General features: G+C 32.2%; 1 protein-coding gene across 2 annotated transcripts; it reads right to left on the reverse strand.

The window, feature by feature from the left end:
* Window positions 1–4,901: 4,901 nt before the first annotated feature.
* On the reverse strand, window positions 4,902–21,212 carry LOC127701132 (zinc finger protein 354C-like). 2 transcript variants are annotated; one of them, XM_052204926.1, is made up of 3 exons: window positions 21,029–21,212; window positions 18,658–19,119; window positions 4,902–15,540 (listed from the first exon to the last, which is right to left on the reverse strand). In XM_052204926.1, exons 2-3 carry the CDS (start codon window positions 19,114–19,116, stop codon window positions 14,149–14,151), a joined length of 1,851 nt encoding a protein of 616 aa, XP_052060886.1. In that variant the 5' UTR covers window positions 19,117–19,119; window positions 21,029–21,212; the 3' UTR covers window positions 4,902–14,148. The 2 variants fall into 2 exon arrangements, with proteins under 2 accessions (XP_052060886.1, XP_052060896.1); XM_052204936.1 differs by lacking the exons at window positions 18,658–19,119; window positions 21,029–21,212 and adding an exon at window positions 17,042–17,094.
* Window positions 21,213–21,934: the final 722 nt, after the last annotated feature.

A 21,934-nucleotide genomic window follows, 5' to 3' on the forward strand; every position in this document is an offset into this window, starting at 1 on the left:
TAAGTTAGCACTATGGTAATTTAAATGGGTAATTACGGTTGCAAACTCCATTGGAAATTTGAATTGAGATTATGACCATATCTTGAGGGAAAGAATTTTTTTGGGGAAAAAAGGGGGGGGGGGGGGTAAAAAGAAATTGTGGGGGGTCAATTTTTTCTCATTTCAGATTTCAGAAATTAAAAAGAATTATTCTTCAAATATTATTTTTTTTTCAAATTTCAAATATTGAAAAATTTCAAGAAGTAATCTTTAATTGCACAGTATGGCGCATTAGATATGTAAAATCTTTGACCACATTTATTTATTTGTTATGCCGAATCTAACCGTGTATTTAGATTTTTAATTTTGGGTCCTGTTTTCAAATTGGTCTACATTAAGGTCCAAAGGGTCCAAAATTAAACTTTGTTTGATTTTAACAAAAATTGAATATATGGGGTTCTTTGATATGCTGAATCTAAACATGTATTTAGATTTTTGATTTTTGGCCCAGTTTTCAAGTTGGTCCAAATTGGGGTCCAAAATTTAACTTTGTTTGATTTCAACAAAAATTGAATATATGGGGTTCTTTGATATGCTGAATCTAACCATGTATTTGGGTTTTTTATTTGTGGACCCCACTATCAAATTGTTTCATATTGAGGTCAAAAGGGTCCAAAATTAAACTTTGTTTGATTTCATCAAAAATTGAATTATTGGGGTTCTTTGATATGCCACATCTAACCGTGTAATTAGGTTTTTAATTTTGGGTCCTGTTTTTTTAATTGGTCTACATTAAGGTCCAAAGGGTCCAAAATTAAACTTAGTTTTATTTTATCAAAAATTGAATTCTTTGGATTCTTTGATATGCTGAATCTAAACATGTGTTTAGATTTTTAATTATGGGCCCAGTTTTCAAGTTGGTCCAAATTGGGGTCCAAAATTAAACTTTGTTTGATTTCAACAAAAATTGAATATATGGGGTTCTATGATATGCTGAATCTAACCAAGTATTTAGATTTTTTATTTGTGGGCCCGCTATCAAATTGGTTCATATTGAGGTCAAAAGGGTCCAAAATTAAACTTTGTTTGATTTCATCAAAAATTGAATTATTGGGGTTCTTTGATATTCCAAATCTAACCGTGTTTTAGATTTTTAATTTTGGGTCCTGTTTTTTAAATTGGTCAACATTAAGGTCCAAAGGGTCCAAAATTAAACTTTTAGTTTGATTTTAACAAAAATTGAATTCTTTGGGTTCTTTGATATGCTGAATCTAAACAAGTGTTTAGATTTTTGATTATGGGCCCAGTTTTCAAGTTGGTCCAAATTGGGGTCCGAAATTAAACTTTGTTTGATTTCAACAAAAATTGAATAAATGGGGTTCTATGATATGCTGAATTTAACCATGTATTTAGATTTTTTATTTGTGGGCCCGCTATCAAATTGGTTCATATTGAGGTCAAAAGGGTCCAAAATTAAACTTTGTTTGATTTCATCAAAAATTGAACTATTGGGGTTCTTTGATATTCCAAATCTAACTGTGTATTTAGATTTTTAATTTTGGGTCCCGTTTTTTAAACTGGTCTACATTAAGGTCCAAAGGGTCCAAAATTAAACTTAGTTTGATTTTAACAAAAATTGAATTCGTGGGGTTCTTTGATATGCTGAATCTAACCATGTATTTTGATTTTGGACATTGGACCATAATAGGTAAATTAAAAAAATTCAAGTTCTTAGACCACATTCTTTCTGTGTCAGAAACCTATGCTGTGTCAAATATTTAATCACAATCCAAATTCAGAGCTGTATCAAGCTTGAATGTTGTGTCCATACTTGCCCCAACTGTTCAGGGTTCGACCTCTGCGGTCGTATCAAGCTGCGCCCACCGAAGCATTTTATCATTCTTTAAAATTTTCCATTTTAAATTGGTTATTTCTGATTTATATATTAAAGCAAATAATAATGATATGGTTTGAATAGGTAAATTAAAAAATTTTAAGTACTTAGACCACATTCATTCTGTGTCAGAAACCTATGCTGTGTCAAGTATTTAATCACAATCCAAATTCAGTGCTGTATCAAACTTGAATGTTGTGTCCATACTTGCCCCAACTGTTCAGTGTTCGACTTCTGTGGTCGTATCAAGCTGCGCCCAGCGGAGCATTTTAAAAACAGTTGTTCTAATGTTGTGCTATTACAACACATTCCAAGGTAATATGGAGGATAGAGCCAAAACACATGTTAAAACCTGCCATTTTCTATATGTGCCTGTCCAAAGCAAGGAGCTTGTAGTCCAATTGGTGTCATTTGTTATCGACTACCATTATTACTTTTTCTTTTGAATGGTACTCCCTTAAAATTGTTTATCATTTCATTATCAAAAGACTTATTAGCTAACTATACAGTGTTGGTTTGGCTCATTATACTATGCAGTGTTGGTTTGGCTCATTGTAACTTTACAGTGTTGGTTTGGCTCATTGTAACTATACAGTGTTGGATTGGCTCATTATACTATACAGTGTTGGATTGGCTCATTGTAACTATACAGTGTTGGTTTGGCTCATTGTAACTATACAGTGTTGGTTTGGCTCATTGTAACTATACAGTGTTGGTTTGGCTCATTGATACTATACAGTGTTGGTTTGGCTCATTGTAACTATACAGTGTTGGATTGGCTCATTATACTATACAGTGTTGGTTTGGCTCATTATACTATAGTGTTGGATTGGCTCATTGTAACTATACAGTGTTGGATTGGCTCATTATACTATACAGTGTTGGATTGGCTCATTGTAACTATACAGTGTTGGATTGGCTCATTATACTATACAGTGTTGGTTTGGCTCATTATACTATAGTGTTGGATTGGCTCATTGTAACTATACAGTGTTGGATTGGCTCATTATATTATACAGTGTTGGATTGGCTCATTGTAACTATACAGTGTTGGATTGGCTCATTATACTATAGTGTTGGATTGGCTCATTATACTATACAGTGTTGGTTTGGCTCATTATACTATAGTGTTGGATTGGCTCATTGTAACTATACAGTGTTGGATTGGCTCATTATATTATACAGTGTTGGTTTGGCTCATTATACTATACAGTGTTGGTTTGGCTCATTATACTATACACTGTTGGTTTGGCTCATTATACTATAGTGTTGGATTGGCTCATTGTACTATACAGTGTTGGATTGGCTCATTATATTATACAGTGTTGGATTGGCTCATTGTAACTATACAGTGTTGGTTTGGCTCATTATACTATAGTGTTGGATCGGCTCATTGTAACTATAAACTGTTGGTTTGGCTCATTATACTATAGTGTTGGATTGGCTCATTGTACTATACAGTGTTGGATTGGCTCATTATATTATACAGTGTTGGATTGGCTCATTGTAACTATACAGTGTTGGATTGGCTCATTATACTATAGTGTTGGATTGGCTCATTATACTATACAGTGTTGGTTTGGCTCATTATACTATAGTGTTGGATTGGCTCATTGTAACTATACAGTGTTGGATTGGCTCATTATATTATACAGTGTTGGTTTGGCTCATTATACTATACAGTGTTGGTTTGGCTCATTATACTATACACTGTTGGTTTGGCTCATTATACTATAGTGTTGGATTGGCTCATTGTACTATAGTGTTGGATTGGCTCATTATATTATACAGTGTTGGATTGGCTCATTGTAACTATACAGTGTTGGTTTGGCTCATTATACTATACAGTGTTGGATTGGCTCATTATACTATACAGTGTTGGATTGGCTCATTATACTATAGTGTTGGATCGGCTCATTATACTATACAGTATTGGTTTGGCTCATTATAACTATACAGTGTTGGTTTGGCTCATTGTAACTATATAGTGTTGGTTTGGCTCATTGTAACTATACAGTGTTGGTTTGGCTCATTATACTATACAGTGTTGGATTGGCTCATTGTAACTATACAGTGTTGGATTGGCTCATTATACTATAGTGTTGGATCGGCTCATTATACTATACAGTATTGGTTTGGCTCATTGTAACTATACAGTGTTGGATTGGCTCTGTATACTATACAGTGTTAGTTTGGCTCATTATACTATACAGTGTTGGATTGGCTCATTGTAACAATACAGTGTTGGTTTGGCTCATTATACTATACAGTGTTGGTTTGGCTCATTGTAACAATACAGTGTTGGTTTGGCTCATTATACCATACAGTGTTGGTTTGGATCATTGTAACTATACAGTGTTGGTTTGGCTCTTTATACTATACAGTGTTGGATTGGCTCATTGTAACTATATAGTGTTGGTTTGGCTCATTATACTATACAGTGTTGGATTGGCTCATTGTAACTATATAGTGTTGGTTTGGCTCATTGTAACTATGCAGTGTTGGAGCAAATTGGAACAAGAATGTGTCCATAGTACTTGGATGCCCCACTCGCACTATCATTTTCTATGTTCAGTGGACCGTGAAGTAGGGGTCAAAACTCTAATTTGGCATAAAAATTAGAAAGATCATATCAAAGGGAACATGTGTACTAAGTTTCAAGTTGATTGGACTTCAACTTCATCAAAAACTACCTTGACCAAAAACTTTAACCTGAAGAGGGTACTATCATTTTCTGTTCAGTGGACCGTGAAACTCTAGTTTGGCAATAAAATTATAAAGATCATATCATAGGGAACATGTGTACAAAGTTTCAAGTTGATTGGACTTAAACTTCATCAAAAACTACCTTGACCAAAAACTTTAACCTGAAGCAGGACAGATGGACGGACGGACGGACGAACAAACAGACGCACGGACCAAAAAACATAATGCCCCTAGGTGGAGCATAAGAAAGATTGGGACAAGAATACTGTGGAGTAGGGGGAATTAAACAAGAGTCCTGATCAATAAAAAAAAAACAAAGCTGTTTCACTACTTATTCATTTAATGCTTGATTTCAATACTGTTTTAACACAATACCTTAAAAGGTGAATGTATTACAAAAAAAATCACAATAATTATTACATCACAACATTAACATTATTTCCATCATTTTAATAATACTATATTACTGAATTTTCCTGAAAAATGGTGAAACTATCTGTACTGTTTTCATAACTGAGATGTTACTATGAGAAGAGAGTTTATTGCTTGTACTTAATTTGGTTATACCATAAGTAACTCAAGGTTTTGATAGATAATGGTCAAGCTCAATATTGTCTTTCTTTATATGTTGGACCAGCAACCCACCATATATTTTAATAGACCATGACAAAATTAGCCCACACCTTCCCCAAGGACTAACAGATATGGTAAATGTTTTAATGTTCCAGAAAAAAATTGATATTAGATAAGCAAAAGCATTCAGAAATTTTCATATACCAAAATACTTTTCAGGAATATTCAGATTAAATCATAACAACCATAAAATAAACAAAAATTATTGCTTTTTTTAAATTATGTGATTATAAAAACTAAGACAGCACTATGTGTCAACCAAAAAAATCTATATAACTAAGAAAGTTAAAAAAATCTACCATAATTATAGTTTTTACAATTAAGAGAAAATTTCACATTTAAGAACTTATAACAGGAAAGTATTCTTTACACACAATAATTTTCCTGTAACTGTAACAAGACATGCACATTTTTATCTGAGAAATATTTTAATATTACAGTGCAAATGTGGTATACATATAATCTGAAGATAAATATAACAAATATATGTGCATAATAATATAAAGAATATTTCCTCCTAATGCCAGTGTACCCATATAATATTGTTTTTTTATGGTAATCATTATAAAGGCTACCTTCAAATTTGAAGACTAATTCTTTTATCAAGGGGTATTTTGTGAAGTGAAAATTATTTTTTATATATAGTTTATATATTTCTGTTGTTCAATGAATTCAATTCATGTATTTTAAGAAACAACAATACACGAATACTTGCATGCAATAATACAATTGCCTAATTTGGTTAACTTGTATTGTTAGGTTACATTCTCATTGCTTTTGACCTCCATATCTTTGGATAAAAGATGTGAGGTATTTTTCAATGAGACAGCGACCCATTAACACAATAAACTGCTTCGCTGAGCGCAGCTGGACACGCCCACAAAGGTCCAACCCTGAACAGTTGGGACAAAAATGGACACAATATTCAAGCTTGATACAGGTCTGAATTTGGATTGTATTAAATATTTAACATATTATAGGTTTCTGAATAAATGTAGTCAAAGAACTTGAAATTGGTTATATGAATTGAATTTATTTTCAATCGAAGATTTCTTGCTGTTGTGCAATACACTGTGCTGTTGCGCAATACTTAGTAAATCTGTTGTCAGACTATAAACAATTAAAGTTCAATTAATTCTCAATGTCATATTAAAAATTTATGAAAATGTAAAGGGAGCTTACAATAAATAGATATAAATAATTCATCAAAGTTTCATGAGAATTTCTGACAGCATTTTTGAGTTATTGTCCAAAAACTGGAAAATCCCCCCTTTTTTAATGAATAAAACCCCATAACTCAGAAATGTAAAATGTAAAATTTATAAAATTCTAAACGGAGCTTACATCAATAGATATAACCAATTCACCAAAGTTTCATAAGAACTGCTTAAAGCATTTTTGATTTTTTTGTCTGAAAACTGGAAAATCCCCCTTTTTTTTATTAATAAAACCCCTTAACTTGGAAATGTAAAATGTAAAATCTAAAATATATAAAAATCAAAAGGGAGCTCATGTCAATAGATATAAACAATTCACCACAATTTCTTGCAAGTTGGTGAAAGCATTCTTGAGTTATTGTCTGAAAACTGGAAAATCCCCCTTTTTTAATGAATAAAACCCCATAACTCGGAAACGTAAAATCTAAAATTTATAAAAAACGAAAGGGAGCTCACGTCAATAGATATAAACAATTCACCAAAGTTTTATGCAAATTGGTTAAAGCGTTTTTGAGTTAATGTCTGACATGTTGACGACGGACGAACGAACAGACGGACGGACGGACAAACAGACGGACAACGGTATACCATAATACGTCCCGTAAACGGTCATATAAAAAATTAAAAGACATCTAGAGGTCAATATACTGTCTTCAATCTTTTTAGTGAGATTGTACAAGGATGTTAATGATAATAACAAATAAAGACTTTACAATTTCACCCTAATTATATATATATACTGAAACAGTATATTAGAAAAATAAGAAGATGTGGTATAATTGCCAATGAGACAACTCTCCACCAGAGACCAAATGACATAGAAGTTTACAACTATAGGTCACTGTACGGCCTTCAACAATGAGCAAAACCCATACTGCATAGTCAGCTATAAAAGGCCCCCAAAATGAATTAGTCTGTCAAATAGAAGGAAGCATTTGTCAAATGGTATATGGTATAAACCATATGACCAATAACTAAACGCTTTTTTAAATATTTGTTTTAATCAGTGAAAACAGGTACAAAACCCTTTTTAAATTCTTCTTTATCAATAATGTACCGGCAGTTTGGAAAACAAAGTATCAACAAAAACCTAGCCATATCTTGTAAATCTATATGGCTTTAAAAGAAGGAAGATTAACATGTTCTACTTACTGGATTCAACAACACTACACATATACAAATCTAATTACTATACCAACAAATAAACAACAATTCATAAGTATAACGTGTGGCATATTTTACATTTTACAGTTTTTTTGGCAAAAATATAAAAGTATTTGTGAGTAATACAAAATATGGAATTCAAAGTGCTAGGGAGTGAATAAAAAACTTTTTGATATCTATTTAAAACCAATTCAAATTTTGTTTTTATTTAAGTGTTGTCAGAATTCTAGTAAATGATATAAGCCAATATTTTCCTTGCCATGTGACATAATATACATCTAAACAACAAGTATTTCCATGCTTTCCTTGTTCATGTAGGAACATATATTCATCTAACTTTCATGTAAATGTTGGTTTTTTTTTAAATTGTGATGCAATTTAGATAAAATTGCCTCTGAGTAGACCTTAAAAAATTAAAAACTAAAATAAAAAAATTTCATTCAAACAAAAATCAAAAGAAAAAACTAAATCTACCCAAAAACACAGATCTATATCTCTAAAAAAAATATCAACTACCTGGACGGAAAACTAGCTGTAAGTTATAAAACAGAACAAAAACAAACTAATCTATATTAGAAAGATCAATCATAAATATCAAATATAGCTTACCAATCATTAACATAAAGATTTATCTGAAGGTCTGAAATTCATCATTGCTTGATGTCCAGTCGCAAATATTTCATGCATATTTAATTTCTTAGATTGAAAAATGCTAAATTTACTTTGTAGTCTGATGTAAAAATAAAAGGACTTTTAGCAGTGTTATGGTAAAATAAAAATTCAAATATTCATAATGTTAAAGAGAAACTTCAAATTTAGTTGATTTCAACAAATTAAAGGATAAAAAAAACAAAAGAGGTAAACATCACTAAAGTGAAATACAACTGCATTATTTGGTCCACGACTAAGTTGTAATTTACATGTCAGTCTTGGAAATAAGATACTCAAATAATCTGAAATTAAAAATAAGAAATAACACTGATATCATTGTATCAGAACAAGTAATTTTCATTTGACAGTTATAACCCATTCTTTTATAATATAACTTTATTTGAAGGAGACAAGGAATCATTGTATCTGAACAAGTCATTTTCATTTGACAGTTATAACCCATTCTTTTATAATATAACTTTTATTTGAAGGAGATGAGGAAGTAATTTTCACCATCAGCCTAAACATTTTATCATGACATATTTTACACTTATTTCATATTTACATATAATGCAATACAATTAACAACATATTTTTTTGTTCAGGTCACAAGAATCTATTTTAACATTCAACACAACAATGTACAATCAACTCTACTTTGAGTAGAAACATCTATATTCACATTAAACAACATTTAAGTAATTTCATAATTTGTCATACATTGTCGTTTCTACATCATTGAGAGCACGACCATATACATTACTGCTAAAACAGAAACACCACACAACCATCTACGTCTATTTTAAAATTTTCTGCTGTCAATCAAGTTCCATAACTCAGAACACACATGAACATTTAAAATAATTAAAAGGGTGTCTACATTCATTAACCCTTCAATGTGAAAAGATTTTCAGTGATTTCGTCAAAACAGATTTGGATAATTATCAGTCTTCCATGCACCCAATTCAATTATTCCGTCCTTAATAAAATCCAATATAATGGATTTCAGATATCAAATGTGGCAACCTGAATGGACAGACAGACAACAATAACAAAATATCATGTCTAATGGATGTAAAAAAAATATGTTGAATGCTAAGGTAATGTTGGAATGTAAGAATAAAAAGTAATACACTAGATATACATCTAGATATTTTTTTTAAATACATGAAAAACAAAACATTTGGTCATAAGATTGACAAAAACAACAATACATATTTGCATATGAGTCTGAAAAAAGAAAGATATGAAAGTACAAACAATATCCAGGGTCATATCAAGCCCAAAATATCATTTCATTTAAAAAATTACAATATTATCAAAATAGTATTTTACACAAAGAAAATTACAAAAAGTATTTTTCGAATAGACAAAGTACCTTATAAAATCTCAGAAATTAAGAAAAACAACCTCCCCACATATTTATTGAGATTAATTTGTATGGTGGTATATGGCTAATATATAAATATTAAAAACTTATTTCCCATCAAAATAAATTTTAGCAAGATTTTGTTACCATAATCATGAAATTGTGAATATTTTTTGTGTTGTTTCAATGTGATGATAAAAACAAACACTATCTTCCAAATTTGACTCCTAAAAGTAAGCCTTATTAAGGCCAAATATGGCCCTCAATTGCCCTTATCTTACCAAAATCAATTTTTCATCTAAAATAGTTATTGTATCTTATTTATGATGCATGTTCTTGATAGATAAATATATAAAATACCAAATGCATCTATTCAGAAAAAGTACCAGCTAAAGTTAAGAATCAAAATTTCACTCAAGCAGAGATTAATATAAAACAATTTAAAAAGGATACCAAAAAAAATATAGCAACATAATCTATAGACCACGATTAAGATACAATCATGTTCAAATGTTGTTGGGCCAAAACAAATATTGTTAGCTTCACATTTATCTTTGTTCGTGTCATGCAGGGAAATAAATCCTCCCCGTTTCATAAATTTGTTTTCAGAATAGGCTTGAGTTCGTGTTGCTTTGGATAAGGCGTATAATAATTTCCCCTAAAAATGAGATAAGGAATATTCAATCCATAACTTAGCATTTTCTGTCAAAGATAACCTCAATATATTTATAAATGGGTCATGTTACGACTAGCAATGTAACAAATTTGCTCAGTGTACTTATTGTAAACAAGTTTATAAAAATCTGGTATTGTATACATAAATATAACTTTTTAAATGCATAATGTAACAAAATTTTTTATTTTCTCTAATACTGACAAAAGGTTGGAAACAATTAAACACATACAATGAATTGTGGTCTAGCAAAACTTAACACATGCATGTATATATACATTAAGGTTATAAAAATAAAATATTCATTCAATTAAATACTAAGATCTGGTTGTCTTATCCTGAAGACCCTAAACTAAAATAATATGTGTGTTACATGTTTTTTTCTTGTGTACTGGTAAATAATTAGCACAGCTGATAGAGGATTCAGAATCTCACAAGTCCATAAATGTTCTAGCTGGAAAAAATGATAAAGTCTGAATATAAAAGATTCATATTTAGTTTTCAAAAATGAGAAACTATTTGTGTTTTTCAAATGAAAAAGTTCTTGAAATGCAAGTGACTTTTGGTTCAAGTACATAAACACATCATCATGAAACCTTAAGATTTTTTTAATATTCCAAACTGATAGGGGCATTATTTGATTAAGAGGTGCTAATTTCCCACTTTGCCAAGGGAGATGTATTGCATACCTCCTGCAATGCAGAAGCATTCATAGTGAACACTTGACCTAAATTTTTTGATGACAAAAAGCACTTTTATCCATACATAAAGGTACTCTGCGGCAGATCCGGGATTTTTGAAAGGTTGCATGTAATTCCAGAATACTTAATAGATAATTTTTTGGGAAAATTTATGTTAAAACATCATACAAATTGTGAAAAACTTCAGATTTTCAATTTCTTTTAGAAATCAAAAGATGCACTCTGCACAATATTCTGGATCTGCCACCGGTACTGATCAAAGTTATCATCCAGACAACACAATAGTCTTTTCCAAATTTATTTGCCAAGTAGGTAAGAAAAATCAGTGGTAAAATGCATGCTAAATCATCTTTAATGTTTCTTAAGGGGGGACATTGTAATTTACAACTTACTAAATACATGCATATTAAAAAGAAAATCCTTCTCTCTCCATGCTCTATTTTTGAATTCTGAAAGGAGGATGAGAATAATACTTTTCATTCTTTAAGGATTGACAGAGAAGCACAACTGTAATAGTTCAAGTCATTCTCTTTTTATACATTACATAATAATAAATTCACAATAAATATGGTCAATAAATAAAATACCTATTAAAGATATAAATATTAAATTTACAAGAAATAATAAAACAAGTAGTATATGTGTATATAATAGTCAGATCTTTTTGTATAAAACAATCAAAGATTTCAATCCTCTAAACATCACTGAACATGATTAACCTAGAAACATTCAATCTTTTTACAGTACAAACATGATAATTTAACCTTTCTGGATTTTGTAAGTAAATGGATAAAACAGGTTGATTGTTTGGGATTACACAGATAACCTTCTGAATAGCCATATAACACCTATGGAATATACGGAGCACCACTTCAGAGTGAATAACCCACTACAACAAGCATGGAAAGTCAAAAATACCAAAAACTAAATGACCTTGTGTACAGTAATTGTCACTTAATGTTAATCAAAGTTGAATAATTTTAATCAAACCAAGTTACAATAAATGGGGAATGTGTCCATGGGACACAGATGATGCCCCCGCTTGCATATCATATGAAATTATAAAGGGACATAACTGAAGAACAGTAAAAGTGATGCTACCCTAATTTGTAATTGATCTGAGTTTTGTGGTAATAAGTATTGTGTATAAGTCTCATAACATTTGGTTGAGGCTAACTTAAGTTAGAGAACGAAAACGAAAAATTCAGCATTTTTTCCATTTGTAAACAGGCATAACTCTAGAACGGTAAAAACAACACCACCAAAATTCAAACTTGATCTGTATTTTGTGGTAATTAGCATTGTGTATAAGTTTCATAACATTTGGTTGAGGCAAACTAAAGTTAGAGAACGGAAACGAAAAATTCAGCAATTTTTATGTTTATCAAGGGGCATAACTCAAGAAAGGTACAAGTGATGCCACCCAATTTCATACTTGATCTGTATTATGTGGTAATAAGCATTGTATATATATATGTCTCATAAAATTTGGTTGAGGCCAACTAAAGTTAGAAAACGGAAATGAAAAATTCAGCAATTTTTCCATTTGTAAAGGGGCATAACTCTATTTATTATGACCCCTCCGCTACGGCGGGGGCATAATAAATAACTGCAGAACTTATTGTAATGATTGCTTTATCCCTGTCGATATTAAAACATGCAAGTTTTGGTATAAATGCATATGAAACACAGAAATTAATCAACACAAGTTGAATATACATACATGTAGTAGACATAAATTCTTAAATGCTGGATAAGTTCCTTAACTAAACAAAAAGAACGTAGTTAAGGATAATTTTCATGAAAAAAGTTCTTGTTATCATGCAAATAGGTAGAAATGCCTTATTCAGGTCGAAGTTCCGTTCATAATGCATGGAAATCACACTTTACTTTTAAGTTCTTCCATGCATGTACTGTCTTTATCACCACAAAACAAGTGTGATAACAGTGTTAACTAGTGATACATGTACATAGAAAGTTTCTCTGAAATAAATCTGAGAGAGGGATGAGAATTTTTAACTAATGTTTTATATTCTCTGTTACACCAGTGACAGAACTGTGAAATATAAACATTTGACATGCATGTCATAAAGTTGTATTTTAGATAAAACAATGACTAGATCATGAGGTTTAAATGCAGAAACATTAGAAGTTCAAGTCATGAATACTTTAATTACCATCTCTTCTTTTTGTTTTATGTATTTTATTCAATTTATGCTATAGTAAAATTTACAAGACGATCATTGTTGCTTGTGTGCAGTTTATCACTCTGAAACAGGGTGATACATGCATGTAGCTGGTGATTTGAAATGATAATTAACACTCTGATTTAACTTACAATCCTGTCTTAGATACCAGAGAAATATATATGTAGAAAGTGATATTCCAGAGTGCATTACTAAAACAATGAATCACCAGGATCTACAGAGAAAAATCATCAACATCAGTAATTAGTTCTTATTGCTAGTGTGTATTGTAAAATAAACAAAAATGCCCTATACACAAAAACAAAGATAAATGCTTTAGGTATAATAAAATGCAATGTGTAAAATTACAATATAACATTTTTTTTATCTTATCCAAATATATAAATCATGATATTTAGCAGTTACATGCACATGTACATGATGTAAATTTATGTATCTTACTCTAAAAAAAATGTAACTATGACAATGTCTACTATTTGTGCATTTAAGCTTTCTTTAGAAATAAAAATTAACAATTATGACTTTCTTCAGAAATTTCATTTTGATTCAGGTTTTTGAGATAGATTGAAAAGTATCTAGTTTTTAACCTCACAAAACATATTACAATATATACAATGTAATGATTATTCAAGAAAGAAACCAGAATTTTTTTTTATCTTTGAATAATCATGTACATGTAGTGTACACAGGAGATCTATGTATGAATAAGTACAGGGCAAATATACAACTACACTTTGTTAACCCTCTCCCTAACTATACATACCCACAATAAAAGCTTCCTTCTAAAAAAATTGTTTGTTTTTTCTTTTTTCTGATTTTTAGATTTTCATTGTCAAGTATTGTTATACATTGCAACTTTTTATTTATTTCTGTCACTTTACTAAAAAAAAATCCCTATCTAAAGAACCTAAAATTTTCAAGAAAAGAAAAAATTTACTTTTTATGTGGCTAAGATCAATTATTTTGACTAGAAACTGAAAATGCAAAATTATTCATCATGTTTATGTGGTTAAGGAATGCCAAGTTTGGCAAAATTCCATTTGGAATGTCTCCAGAGTTTTCCTGCTTCATGGATTTTGCTCTGAAACTCTCCTCTTGGTCTAGTGGCCTTTTTAGTGACGACTCTTTTTTACCATCTGCCATGTCTGCAGAGGAGGATGAAGCAGAGAAGTTTGGTTTTGATTGAGAGCCTTCTGTCTTCTTATCCTCCTTTCCTGTTAAATCTAAACTGGCATTCTGTCCATTGTTCATAAGAATATTTGGTGGAATGAATCCACTCATACCAAGTGGCATGCCCATTGGTAACAGTAATGCTGGATTAAATAGATTCAAGTTCATGCTTCCAAGAAGAGCTTGATTTGGCAGTAAGTTATTTATGCCAAGATTCATTGAACCATTTGTTATTTGATTCTGTTCTGCTTCACTTGTACTTGGATTTGACGATTCGTTTGGAAGGAATGATTGCAGAAATGGATTATGGGATCTCATATGAGTCTGCAAGTTAGCTAATGTTGTATATGCTTTCCCGCAGAATGAACACTCATGGTCCCTGCGACCAGAATGAGTTTTCATATGGGTGTGCAGATTTGCTTTCGTGCTGAATGGCTTGTGACATAAACTGCATGTAAATGGTCGTTCTTGTGTATGGGTTCTCATGTGAACTTGCCTATTACCAATAGTAGAAAAATATTTGTCACAGAAATGACATTTGTAGGGTCGTTCTCCAGTATGTGTGCGAACATGGACATCAAGATTTCCCTTTGTTGTAAACCGTTTGTTGCAGAATTGACAATAATATGGCTTTTCACCAGTATGTGTTCGAACATGCGTCTTCAAATTACCAGGCGTGGAAAATCTTTTACTGCATAAATTACATGTAAGACAGGCCTCGCCAAATTGATCGTATGCATCATATTGATCTCGTGGTACTTCTCCAGTTTCAAGTACATATTGATATTCCGGGTCCATGTTAAATCTATTTGGGATAGCATCATTTGAATCAGCAGTTTCAGATATTGATGAAAAATTCCGAACTTCATTTTTCTCTTCTGTCGGTTCACCATCTGTAAAAGTTTCATTTTTAACACCATTTAATGAAACAAATTTTTCATTTTGTCCTTCAGAACTTTCTTCGTTTGATAGCCTCTCAATCTCCCCGTTTTGCAGTTCTATGGACTCATTTTTACAGCCATTCTGGAATGCTGATAAGCTGTTTGGCAATTCAACAGGGAAATCATAATCACTGTCATCATCTACAATATCACTGATGAAATCAAAGCTATCCTCATCAGGTATATCATCCTGTGTTATTTTCCTAGGTTTAGTTTTCTTTTTCATCACAGTTTTCTACAATAAAAATATGAATATAAAACATTCAAGTTTTTGAGTCTTCAATATTTGGACATCAATTAAGATTCTCTGAACGAGAATGGTTACAACAACAGTATCAAAGGAGAGGATTTAAAAAAAAACAAGCATTGGAGAGTATGCAATACATGTAGGTTCCCTACTTACAGGTGGTCTGGTGTTAATGTACAAAAAATGGGACTCTGTCATGTCTGTTAAGACACAGTATTTGCTTGCCTGTGTGACAAAACACATTTTAAACCCTGACCTCCTGAGTCCTGATACAAGAATTATTGAGCAAGCAAACTAAACACAGACATGTTTTTGTTAGACCAAGCTGTGTGTTTACAAAGAACTGATTTTAAGAAATAATTTAACATCATGCTACATGCATCTCTTATGATCAGGCCAAATAAGAACATATGTGTGTTTATCATTCCATCAATTTTCAAAATAGGGCATGTAGGTAGGTACATGTATCTTTTTTTGTGGAATCTGGCTGTGGACGGGATCCCCAAACCTTTATATTTGGTTGTACTTCAAAGGAATTCCATCTTCTTTTTTTTGTTTTTTGTTGATATGTTTTTTTCCACCATCAATTTGAAACATTTTTGTATGTTTCTCACTTTGTGGTCATATATTTGATGCATAAAATGGCATTGTTTTGCTCCATGGTGGCATATATGGAAGTGAAATTCTCCAAACATGACTGATAACAAGCATGTGACAAGTTGGCAGGGCTTCCACTACTTTAGAATCATATGAAACTGATGGGGAGAAGTGAAGTGACTTCAAAGAGATGGTCTTTTGATCGCAGGGTACAATGTTTGGTTTTCATTACATTTCTTTTTTTACATTTCTATCCTACTGATCTGTTTCTATTTGGCACAAAAATGTACATTTGTATCCTATAAATACAATAATGTTTAATTCGATGACTTATATTAGTCAGCCACTTCTATTCAAATATCTGATGTGGCGTAAAGCAATCACCAATCAATCAATCTATTCAAATATCTGGCATAACATACTACACATCAATAATAGGTGACGCGTCCACAATAGGTTATGGTGATCCCTGAATTACACATCCTGCACAGCCAAACAGATGCCTCACTTTAACAAGGTTTTTACTTCTGTTTGAATGAAGAATAAGGTGACCATGATTCTATACCCAAGTCACCCTCACGTTATTTAATTTACTCTAGAAATACAACTACAAATTTGAATTATGACAGAATTTTCATGGTAGTCAACTCACTGTAATTCAATTGCAGAAATTGTGTTCGTCCGATGAGTCAGTGCATTCCATTGACAAAAAATTAATTGAACCGAAATATTGGTACAAACGAAATTTGTGTTTTGTGGTCAAGCACTAAAATATTTAGGCCGGTCGTCCCATATCGATATCATACATTATTGAATCAAAAATGGTAATTTTGAATGACAAAAGTATGAAATATCCACATAAAAGTTATGAAAAGTTTACATATAAACGTACTTAAGTAAAATTATAAGATTTCAATCTGTTAACGATTCTTTGTTGTAGTTTAATTATGCAGGAAATGACATTTTTATAGTCTTCAAGACAATGACGGTTCAGCAAGAGTATTTTTTCCGAAGATTTTTCTTCGTTTGCCTTTGAACAAAATCTTGATTCGCATGGCGACCTTAATTTAATTTTTGGGTCTCGAGTGTCATTGAGTCGTTATTGATTGATTGATTTTGGTTTGCTTTACGCCGTATCAGCGCAAAAAGGCTATATCGCGGTGAATATTAGATCGTTAAAAAAAACAACAAAAAACAACCCGCGTTACTCGGATTGTCAATTAAAACACATTAAGATAACTTAAGAATTAAATTAACCGGAATAATTCAGTCCCTCCCCGTGATCGACTCTCCCACTCGCTAATGTAGCCATCGTAGAGCAGTGGAATATAACGACTGAATTATTCGGGTTAGAATTAAATACAAAAAATAACATATTTTCCTCGTTTACAACACAATGAGTCCTTTCACCTAGAAAATGACAAAATGATGAAAAATTCTGAAATACTTCTACAGAAACCAAATTGCACCCATTCTGTTTGCAAAAAAAAACCCGGCAGAAACCTTCCAAGTTTTCTTAGCCTATAAATAATTTGTACTTTTATAATTTGCCATTATGCACGTGTTTCAACATAGGTAAATATATATTTAAATATGCACAAAATGGTCACATTATATATCAACAGTTGATGTATCCTGAGAAAAAAAGTAAAATTTACCGTCGGAAAAAAACGTTGCATGACGTCCGCACAAAGTGAACTTTAAAAAACTTTAGCAATTAAAATATGTTCGATGCATTTATTCTAGTAAGCATGGACTAATGTCTGATCAGTGGAACCCCTTCTTTTTGACGATCAATGCATTTAAATGGGGGTATATGGTTGGACCCCCCCCCTTTATCCTGGGTTGGAACCCCCTTTTAAAAATGACTGGATCCGCCCCTGCTGATTGTTCCAAACATGTGGAGAAATATTCGATTTTTAATAGTATTTTTTTAACCAGTCCGTCCTCATATGGTTCATTTTTGATACAAGAAAATACACACACCGTTTTGGACACACACATATCATGAAAAAGACGCCTGCTCATAATATGGTTTTAAAAGTTAGCGTGTACATTTGGACTGAGGCTAACTTTTTCGACCTTGCTTCTATCAATACCCGGTGACATTTTTGTCTAGCAGCCAGAAAAGGCATTTTTTCACACCGTCCCTTTTTAATATACAAACCTCTGAAACAAATATAAATATGTGTTGTAGTAGTCTTAGACTCAAGACTTCACATCAATAGTATAATTATAATTATCAATTTGTCTAGTAACAACAAAAACAACTCAAGCCTGGAAATGCTATGCTTATATTGGTTAAATTTTTAACAATATTACCAAAGATAGCTAGGTGCGAAATACCACTAAAATTTAAACTTCTTAGTGCAAGTGGAATCATGCTTTCACAATAAATCAGAATTTAAGAGAGTGTACAAAAGGTCAATACAAGCCCGCTATTTAAATGTGTCTTGTATGTTTTTGTAGCACAAGGCAATTCTGCAAAGTGAGAAAAAAGAACAATACCCTTCCAGCTTGATCTTGGTGGTCTTTGAGCTGTATGTCTATTGGACCAGAATCTGACGTACAAATCGAGTCTTCATATTTCATTTCTGCCGAATCATCTATTTTCAACTCATCGTCTGATACTTCAAAGTCTGAGTTTGGAACCCTCAAACCCATGATGATATCATCCACCGTACTTCTACATACGTTATACTCATTTGAATGATGAAACATGTAACGGATTAACGCCGACATGCTGAAATATATCTCTCCATGTATTCTGATAGAATCTGAATGTTTGCCGAGTTCTTTCTTAACGTTAAATTTTCTAGGATATTCTTTGCCACATTCTGGATCATGCTTACTTTTCAAAAATTCATGGAAATGCTTTAAACTGATCATAACTGTTTTATGATGAAAAGAACACTTTAATTTTGAAACAGTTGGTATATTGTAGAAATCTCCAACGCACTTTTCCATCTTCTAAAAACAAAATAACATAATTTATTAATAAATAAAACCTATAAAGCTATTCAGAATATCCTTATACCTGTTATCCAAAACGAGAGGCGAAAAATACCAAAGGGATATTTAAACTCATAAATCAAAAACAAACTGCCCATGCCATGGCTAAAAGTTAGTATTTGTCCTTCTAAATGTAACGACTATTAGTGGTGTAGTTATTGTGCAGAGTTTAGCTAGTGTTTGTGTATCTTGTGGCACTTTTATCCCTTAAAAACAAAAACAAAAAACACAAACATAAAAAATAAAACAAAAAAGTAACACATCACAGTCATACAAAACAAAAAGACAAAAATTCCAGCAAATATAATCTTGATATGATTTATTAATTGTTGGCGTTTAATGCAATCTCAGCACTCTTGGCTATATCGTGGCGGCCAGTTTTTATCGTGCTTTCTTGGTGTCTGTAGATGACCATCGGCCTTCGGCAGGAAAACAAGCAATCCTAGTAAATTCAGATCGAACACACCTGCCACGTGCGTAGTTCGAATTCACAACATCAGTGTTGATAGGCTAGTGATACTGTAGAAGAACAACTTACACCATTCCGCTCCCCCTTGCTTAAATAAATGCACAAAATAGTATGAAATACACAACAAATGCTGCAACTTTAGTCTTGACAATTCAATATGTGATTATCCAACTTGTTTCACGATCTATGCTAAATTCTGAACTATAAAACAAAGAACTCTAAAACTCGTAATTTTTTGTTTTTAGCCCCCCCTTCTCGTCGTTTACCCCACTTCTCCTTTCATACAGTTTACAGGGAACTGAAGATTTTTTTTTGCAGCGCCATATTAAATTACGAGTCACATTATGCATACAGAAACAAAAGCTCAGCATACAACAAATCTCATTAATAAAATTATTCCCCGGTGTAATAACTCATCAAAGATACCAGGCTTACATCTTACAAAGTCTATCCAAATTTATTTTTGCAAAGAATTCCGATAAAGTCGGTGCTAGGGGCCGTCTTAAACTTGCAGTGAGGTGAGAGTTTTTTGGGTTTTTTTTTTGGCTCCGTGTTGAAGGCCACACTGTGACTTTGAGATGAAGAACAGCAATAAAAGCGCTGTTCCTTTGCTTGTTGTGTGTTTTTTTAATGTACTGATTTTGTGTCATGGATGGATACCCCATATCCTTTGTTTTTCTATTATAATTTGGTACGCCAAACGCGTGGTTAGTCGACACAAAACTCATCGTTGGCGATCGAATCGCAACAGTTAGCATAGGCGGATCAAGGGGGGGGGGGGGGGGGGGGGGGGCTGTGGGGGCCCGGGCCCCCCTTTCGTGGGAAAAATTTGGTTGATTATATAGGGAATCACTGAAGCACGACTGGAGTAGCGCCCCCCCCCCCCTTTCCCCCTTATGAAAAGTTCTGGATCCGCCACTGGTTAGACATGTTAGAAGGCCAAATCGAATGCAAAGTTGAAGAGCATTTAATTATGCTAAAGACCGCTAAGGCAATCTATGCCTGTGGGTAGGCAAACCTTAATGTTACTAACAATTAAACATTTTATAAACAGTAAATTTACAGAAAAAGAACAAACCAATGATATTTATGTCTACTGGGCTGGTGATACCCTCGGGGATGAAACGTCCACCAGCCATGGCATCGACTCAGTGGTTGCAATAATTCATTAAAGATATTATTTGGTATGCACGACGCGCGTTTCGTCTACATAAGACTCACCAACGGCGCTCGAATCAAAACAGTTAGAAAGTAATATGGTATATACACTGTAGAGTCCCGTGCAAGAAATTATACAAACTGTAGATAAATTACACATGATAGTAAGAGTTCCAATGTTTCGAACAAATGCAATGTTAAAGGAATCAACTATCGTAAAGAATCAAAAGAATTACTCACAGTACAGTTTCTTTAGAAGATCGCCACTTATCTTTGTGTGTATCAGACGGCCGACATATTGTTATTACTAGAATTTAGCAATCTATTTTTAACATCACACAAAGCTCTCCTGTGTATTGTAACTTGAGAAGATTAGGTTATGATCCATTAATTTTCGATGACAACAAAGTATTGTTTACATAACTAGTCATGTTAATGTATATCTTTACTACAAACTAGTACACGACGTTAACGGAGATCAAAAGGAATTTTAAACATAGTTTTAATAAAACATGAACATTCGTAAAGGTAAAACATTTCTAGATTTTGTTTTTGTATTTTATCTACCGTATTAATTCATATGATATTATTAAAGGTAAAATACGCACTAATTTAGATATTATAAATTAAATTGGGACTGGAAAATTTGTTAAGTGATAAAAACAAAATAACAACTTGTAAAATTACGGCAGTTTGAAATAATAGAAAAAACGAGAATTTCTGGATATTTAAAAGTGTTCTTTTTTATCCTTTCTCCCTCTTATTTCATGAACATTAGTTAACGTCCCAAGTCCGGTATAAAAGTATAATATCTTATCATTGATGTACCTCTATCATTGTTATTTTTTGTTCCCGTTTCCCCTTAATATATAGCAGTTGAGGTTGATGCACTCGAAAATTCCACAAATTTCAAGCAGAATGGAAATTGTTGACTATGATAACTATCGTGTATACACGTGTCTTTTTTAGTCTATTCATTTGTTTGAAGACGTTCGCAGCCATTTGTCACACACTTGTTGAATTATTGCAGTTTTTATCTGTCCTATACAAATAATTAAAATATTTCAAAATAAAAAAAATACATTTAGACTTTTAGTGCAAATAGTACATGCAGTTGTATATGAGAGTTGCAAATGCCAATACAGC

This window comes from Mytilus californianus, unplaced genomic scaffold (assembly GCF_021869535.1).
Source record: "Mytilus californianus isolate M0D057914Y unplaced genomic scaffold, xbMytCali1.0.p SCAF_1, whole genome shotgun sequence".
Classification (NCBI taxonomy): Eukaryota; Metazoa; Mollusca; class Bivalvia; order Mytilida; family Mytilidae; genus Mytilus; species Mytilus californianus.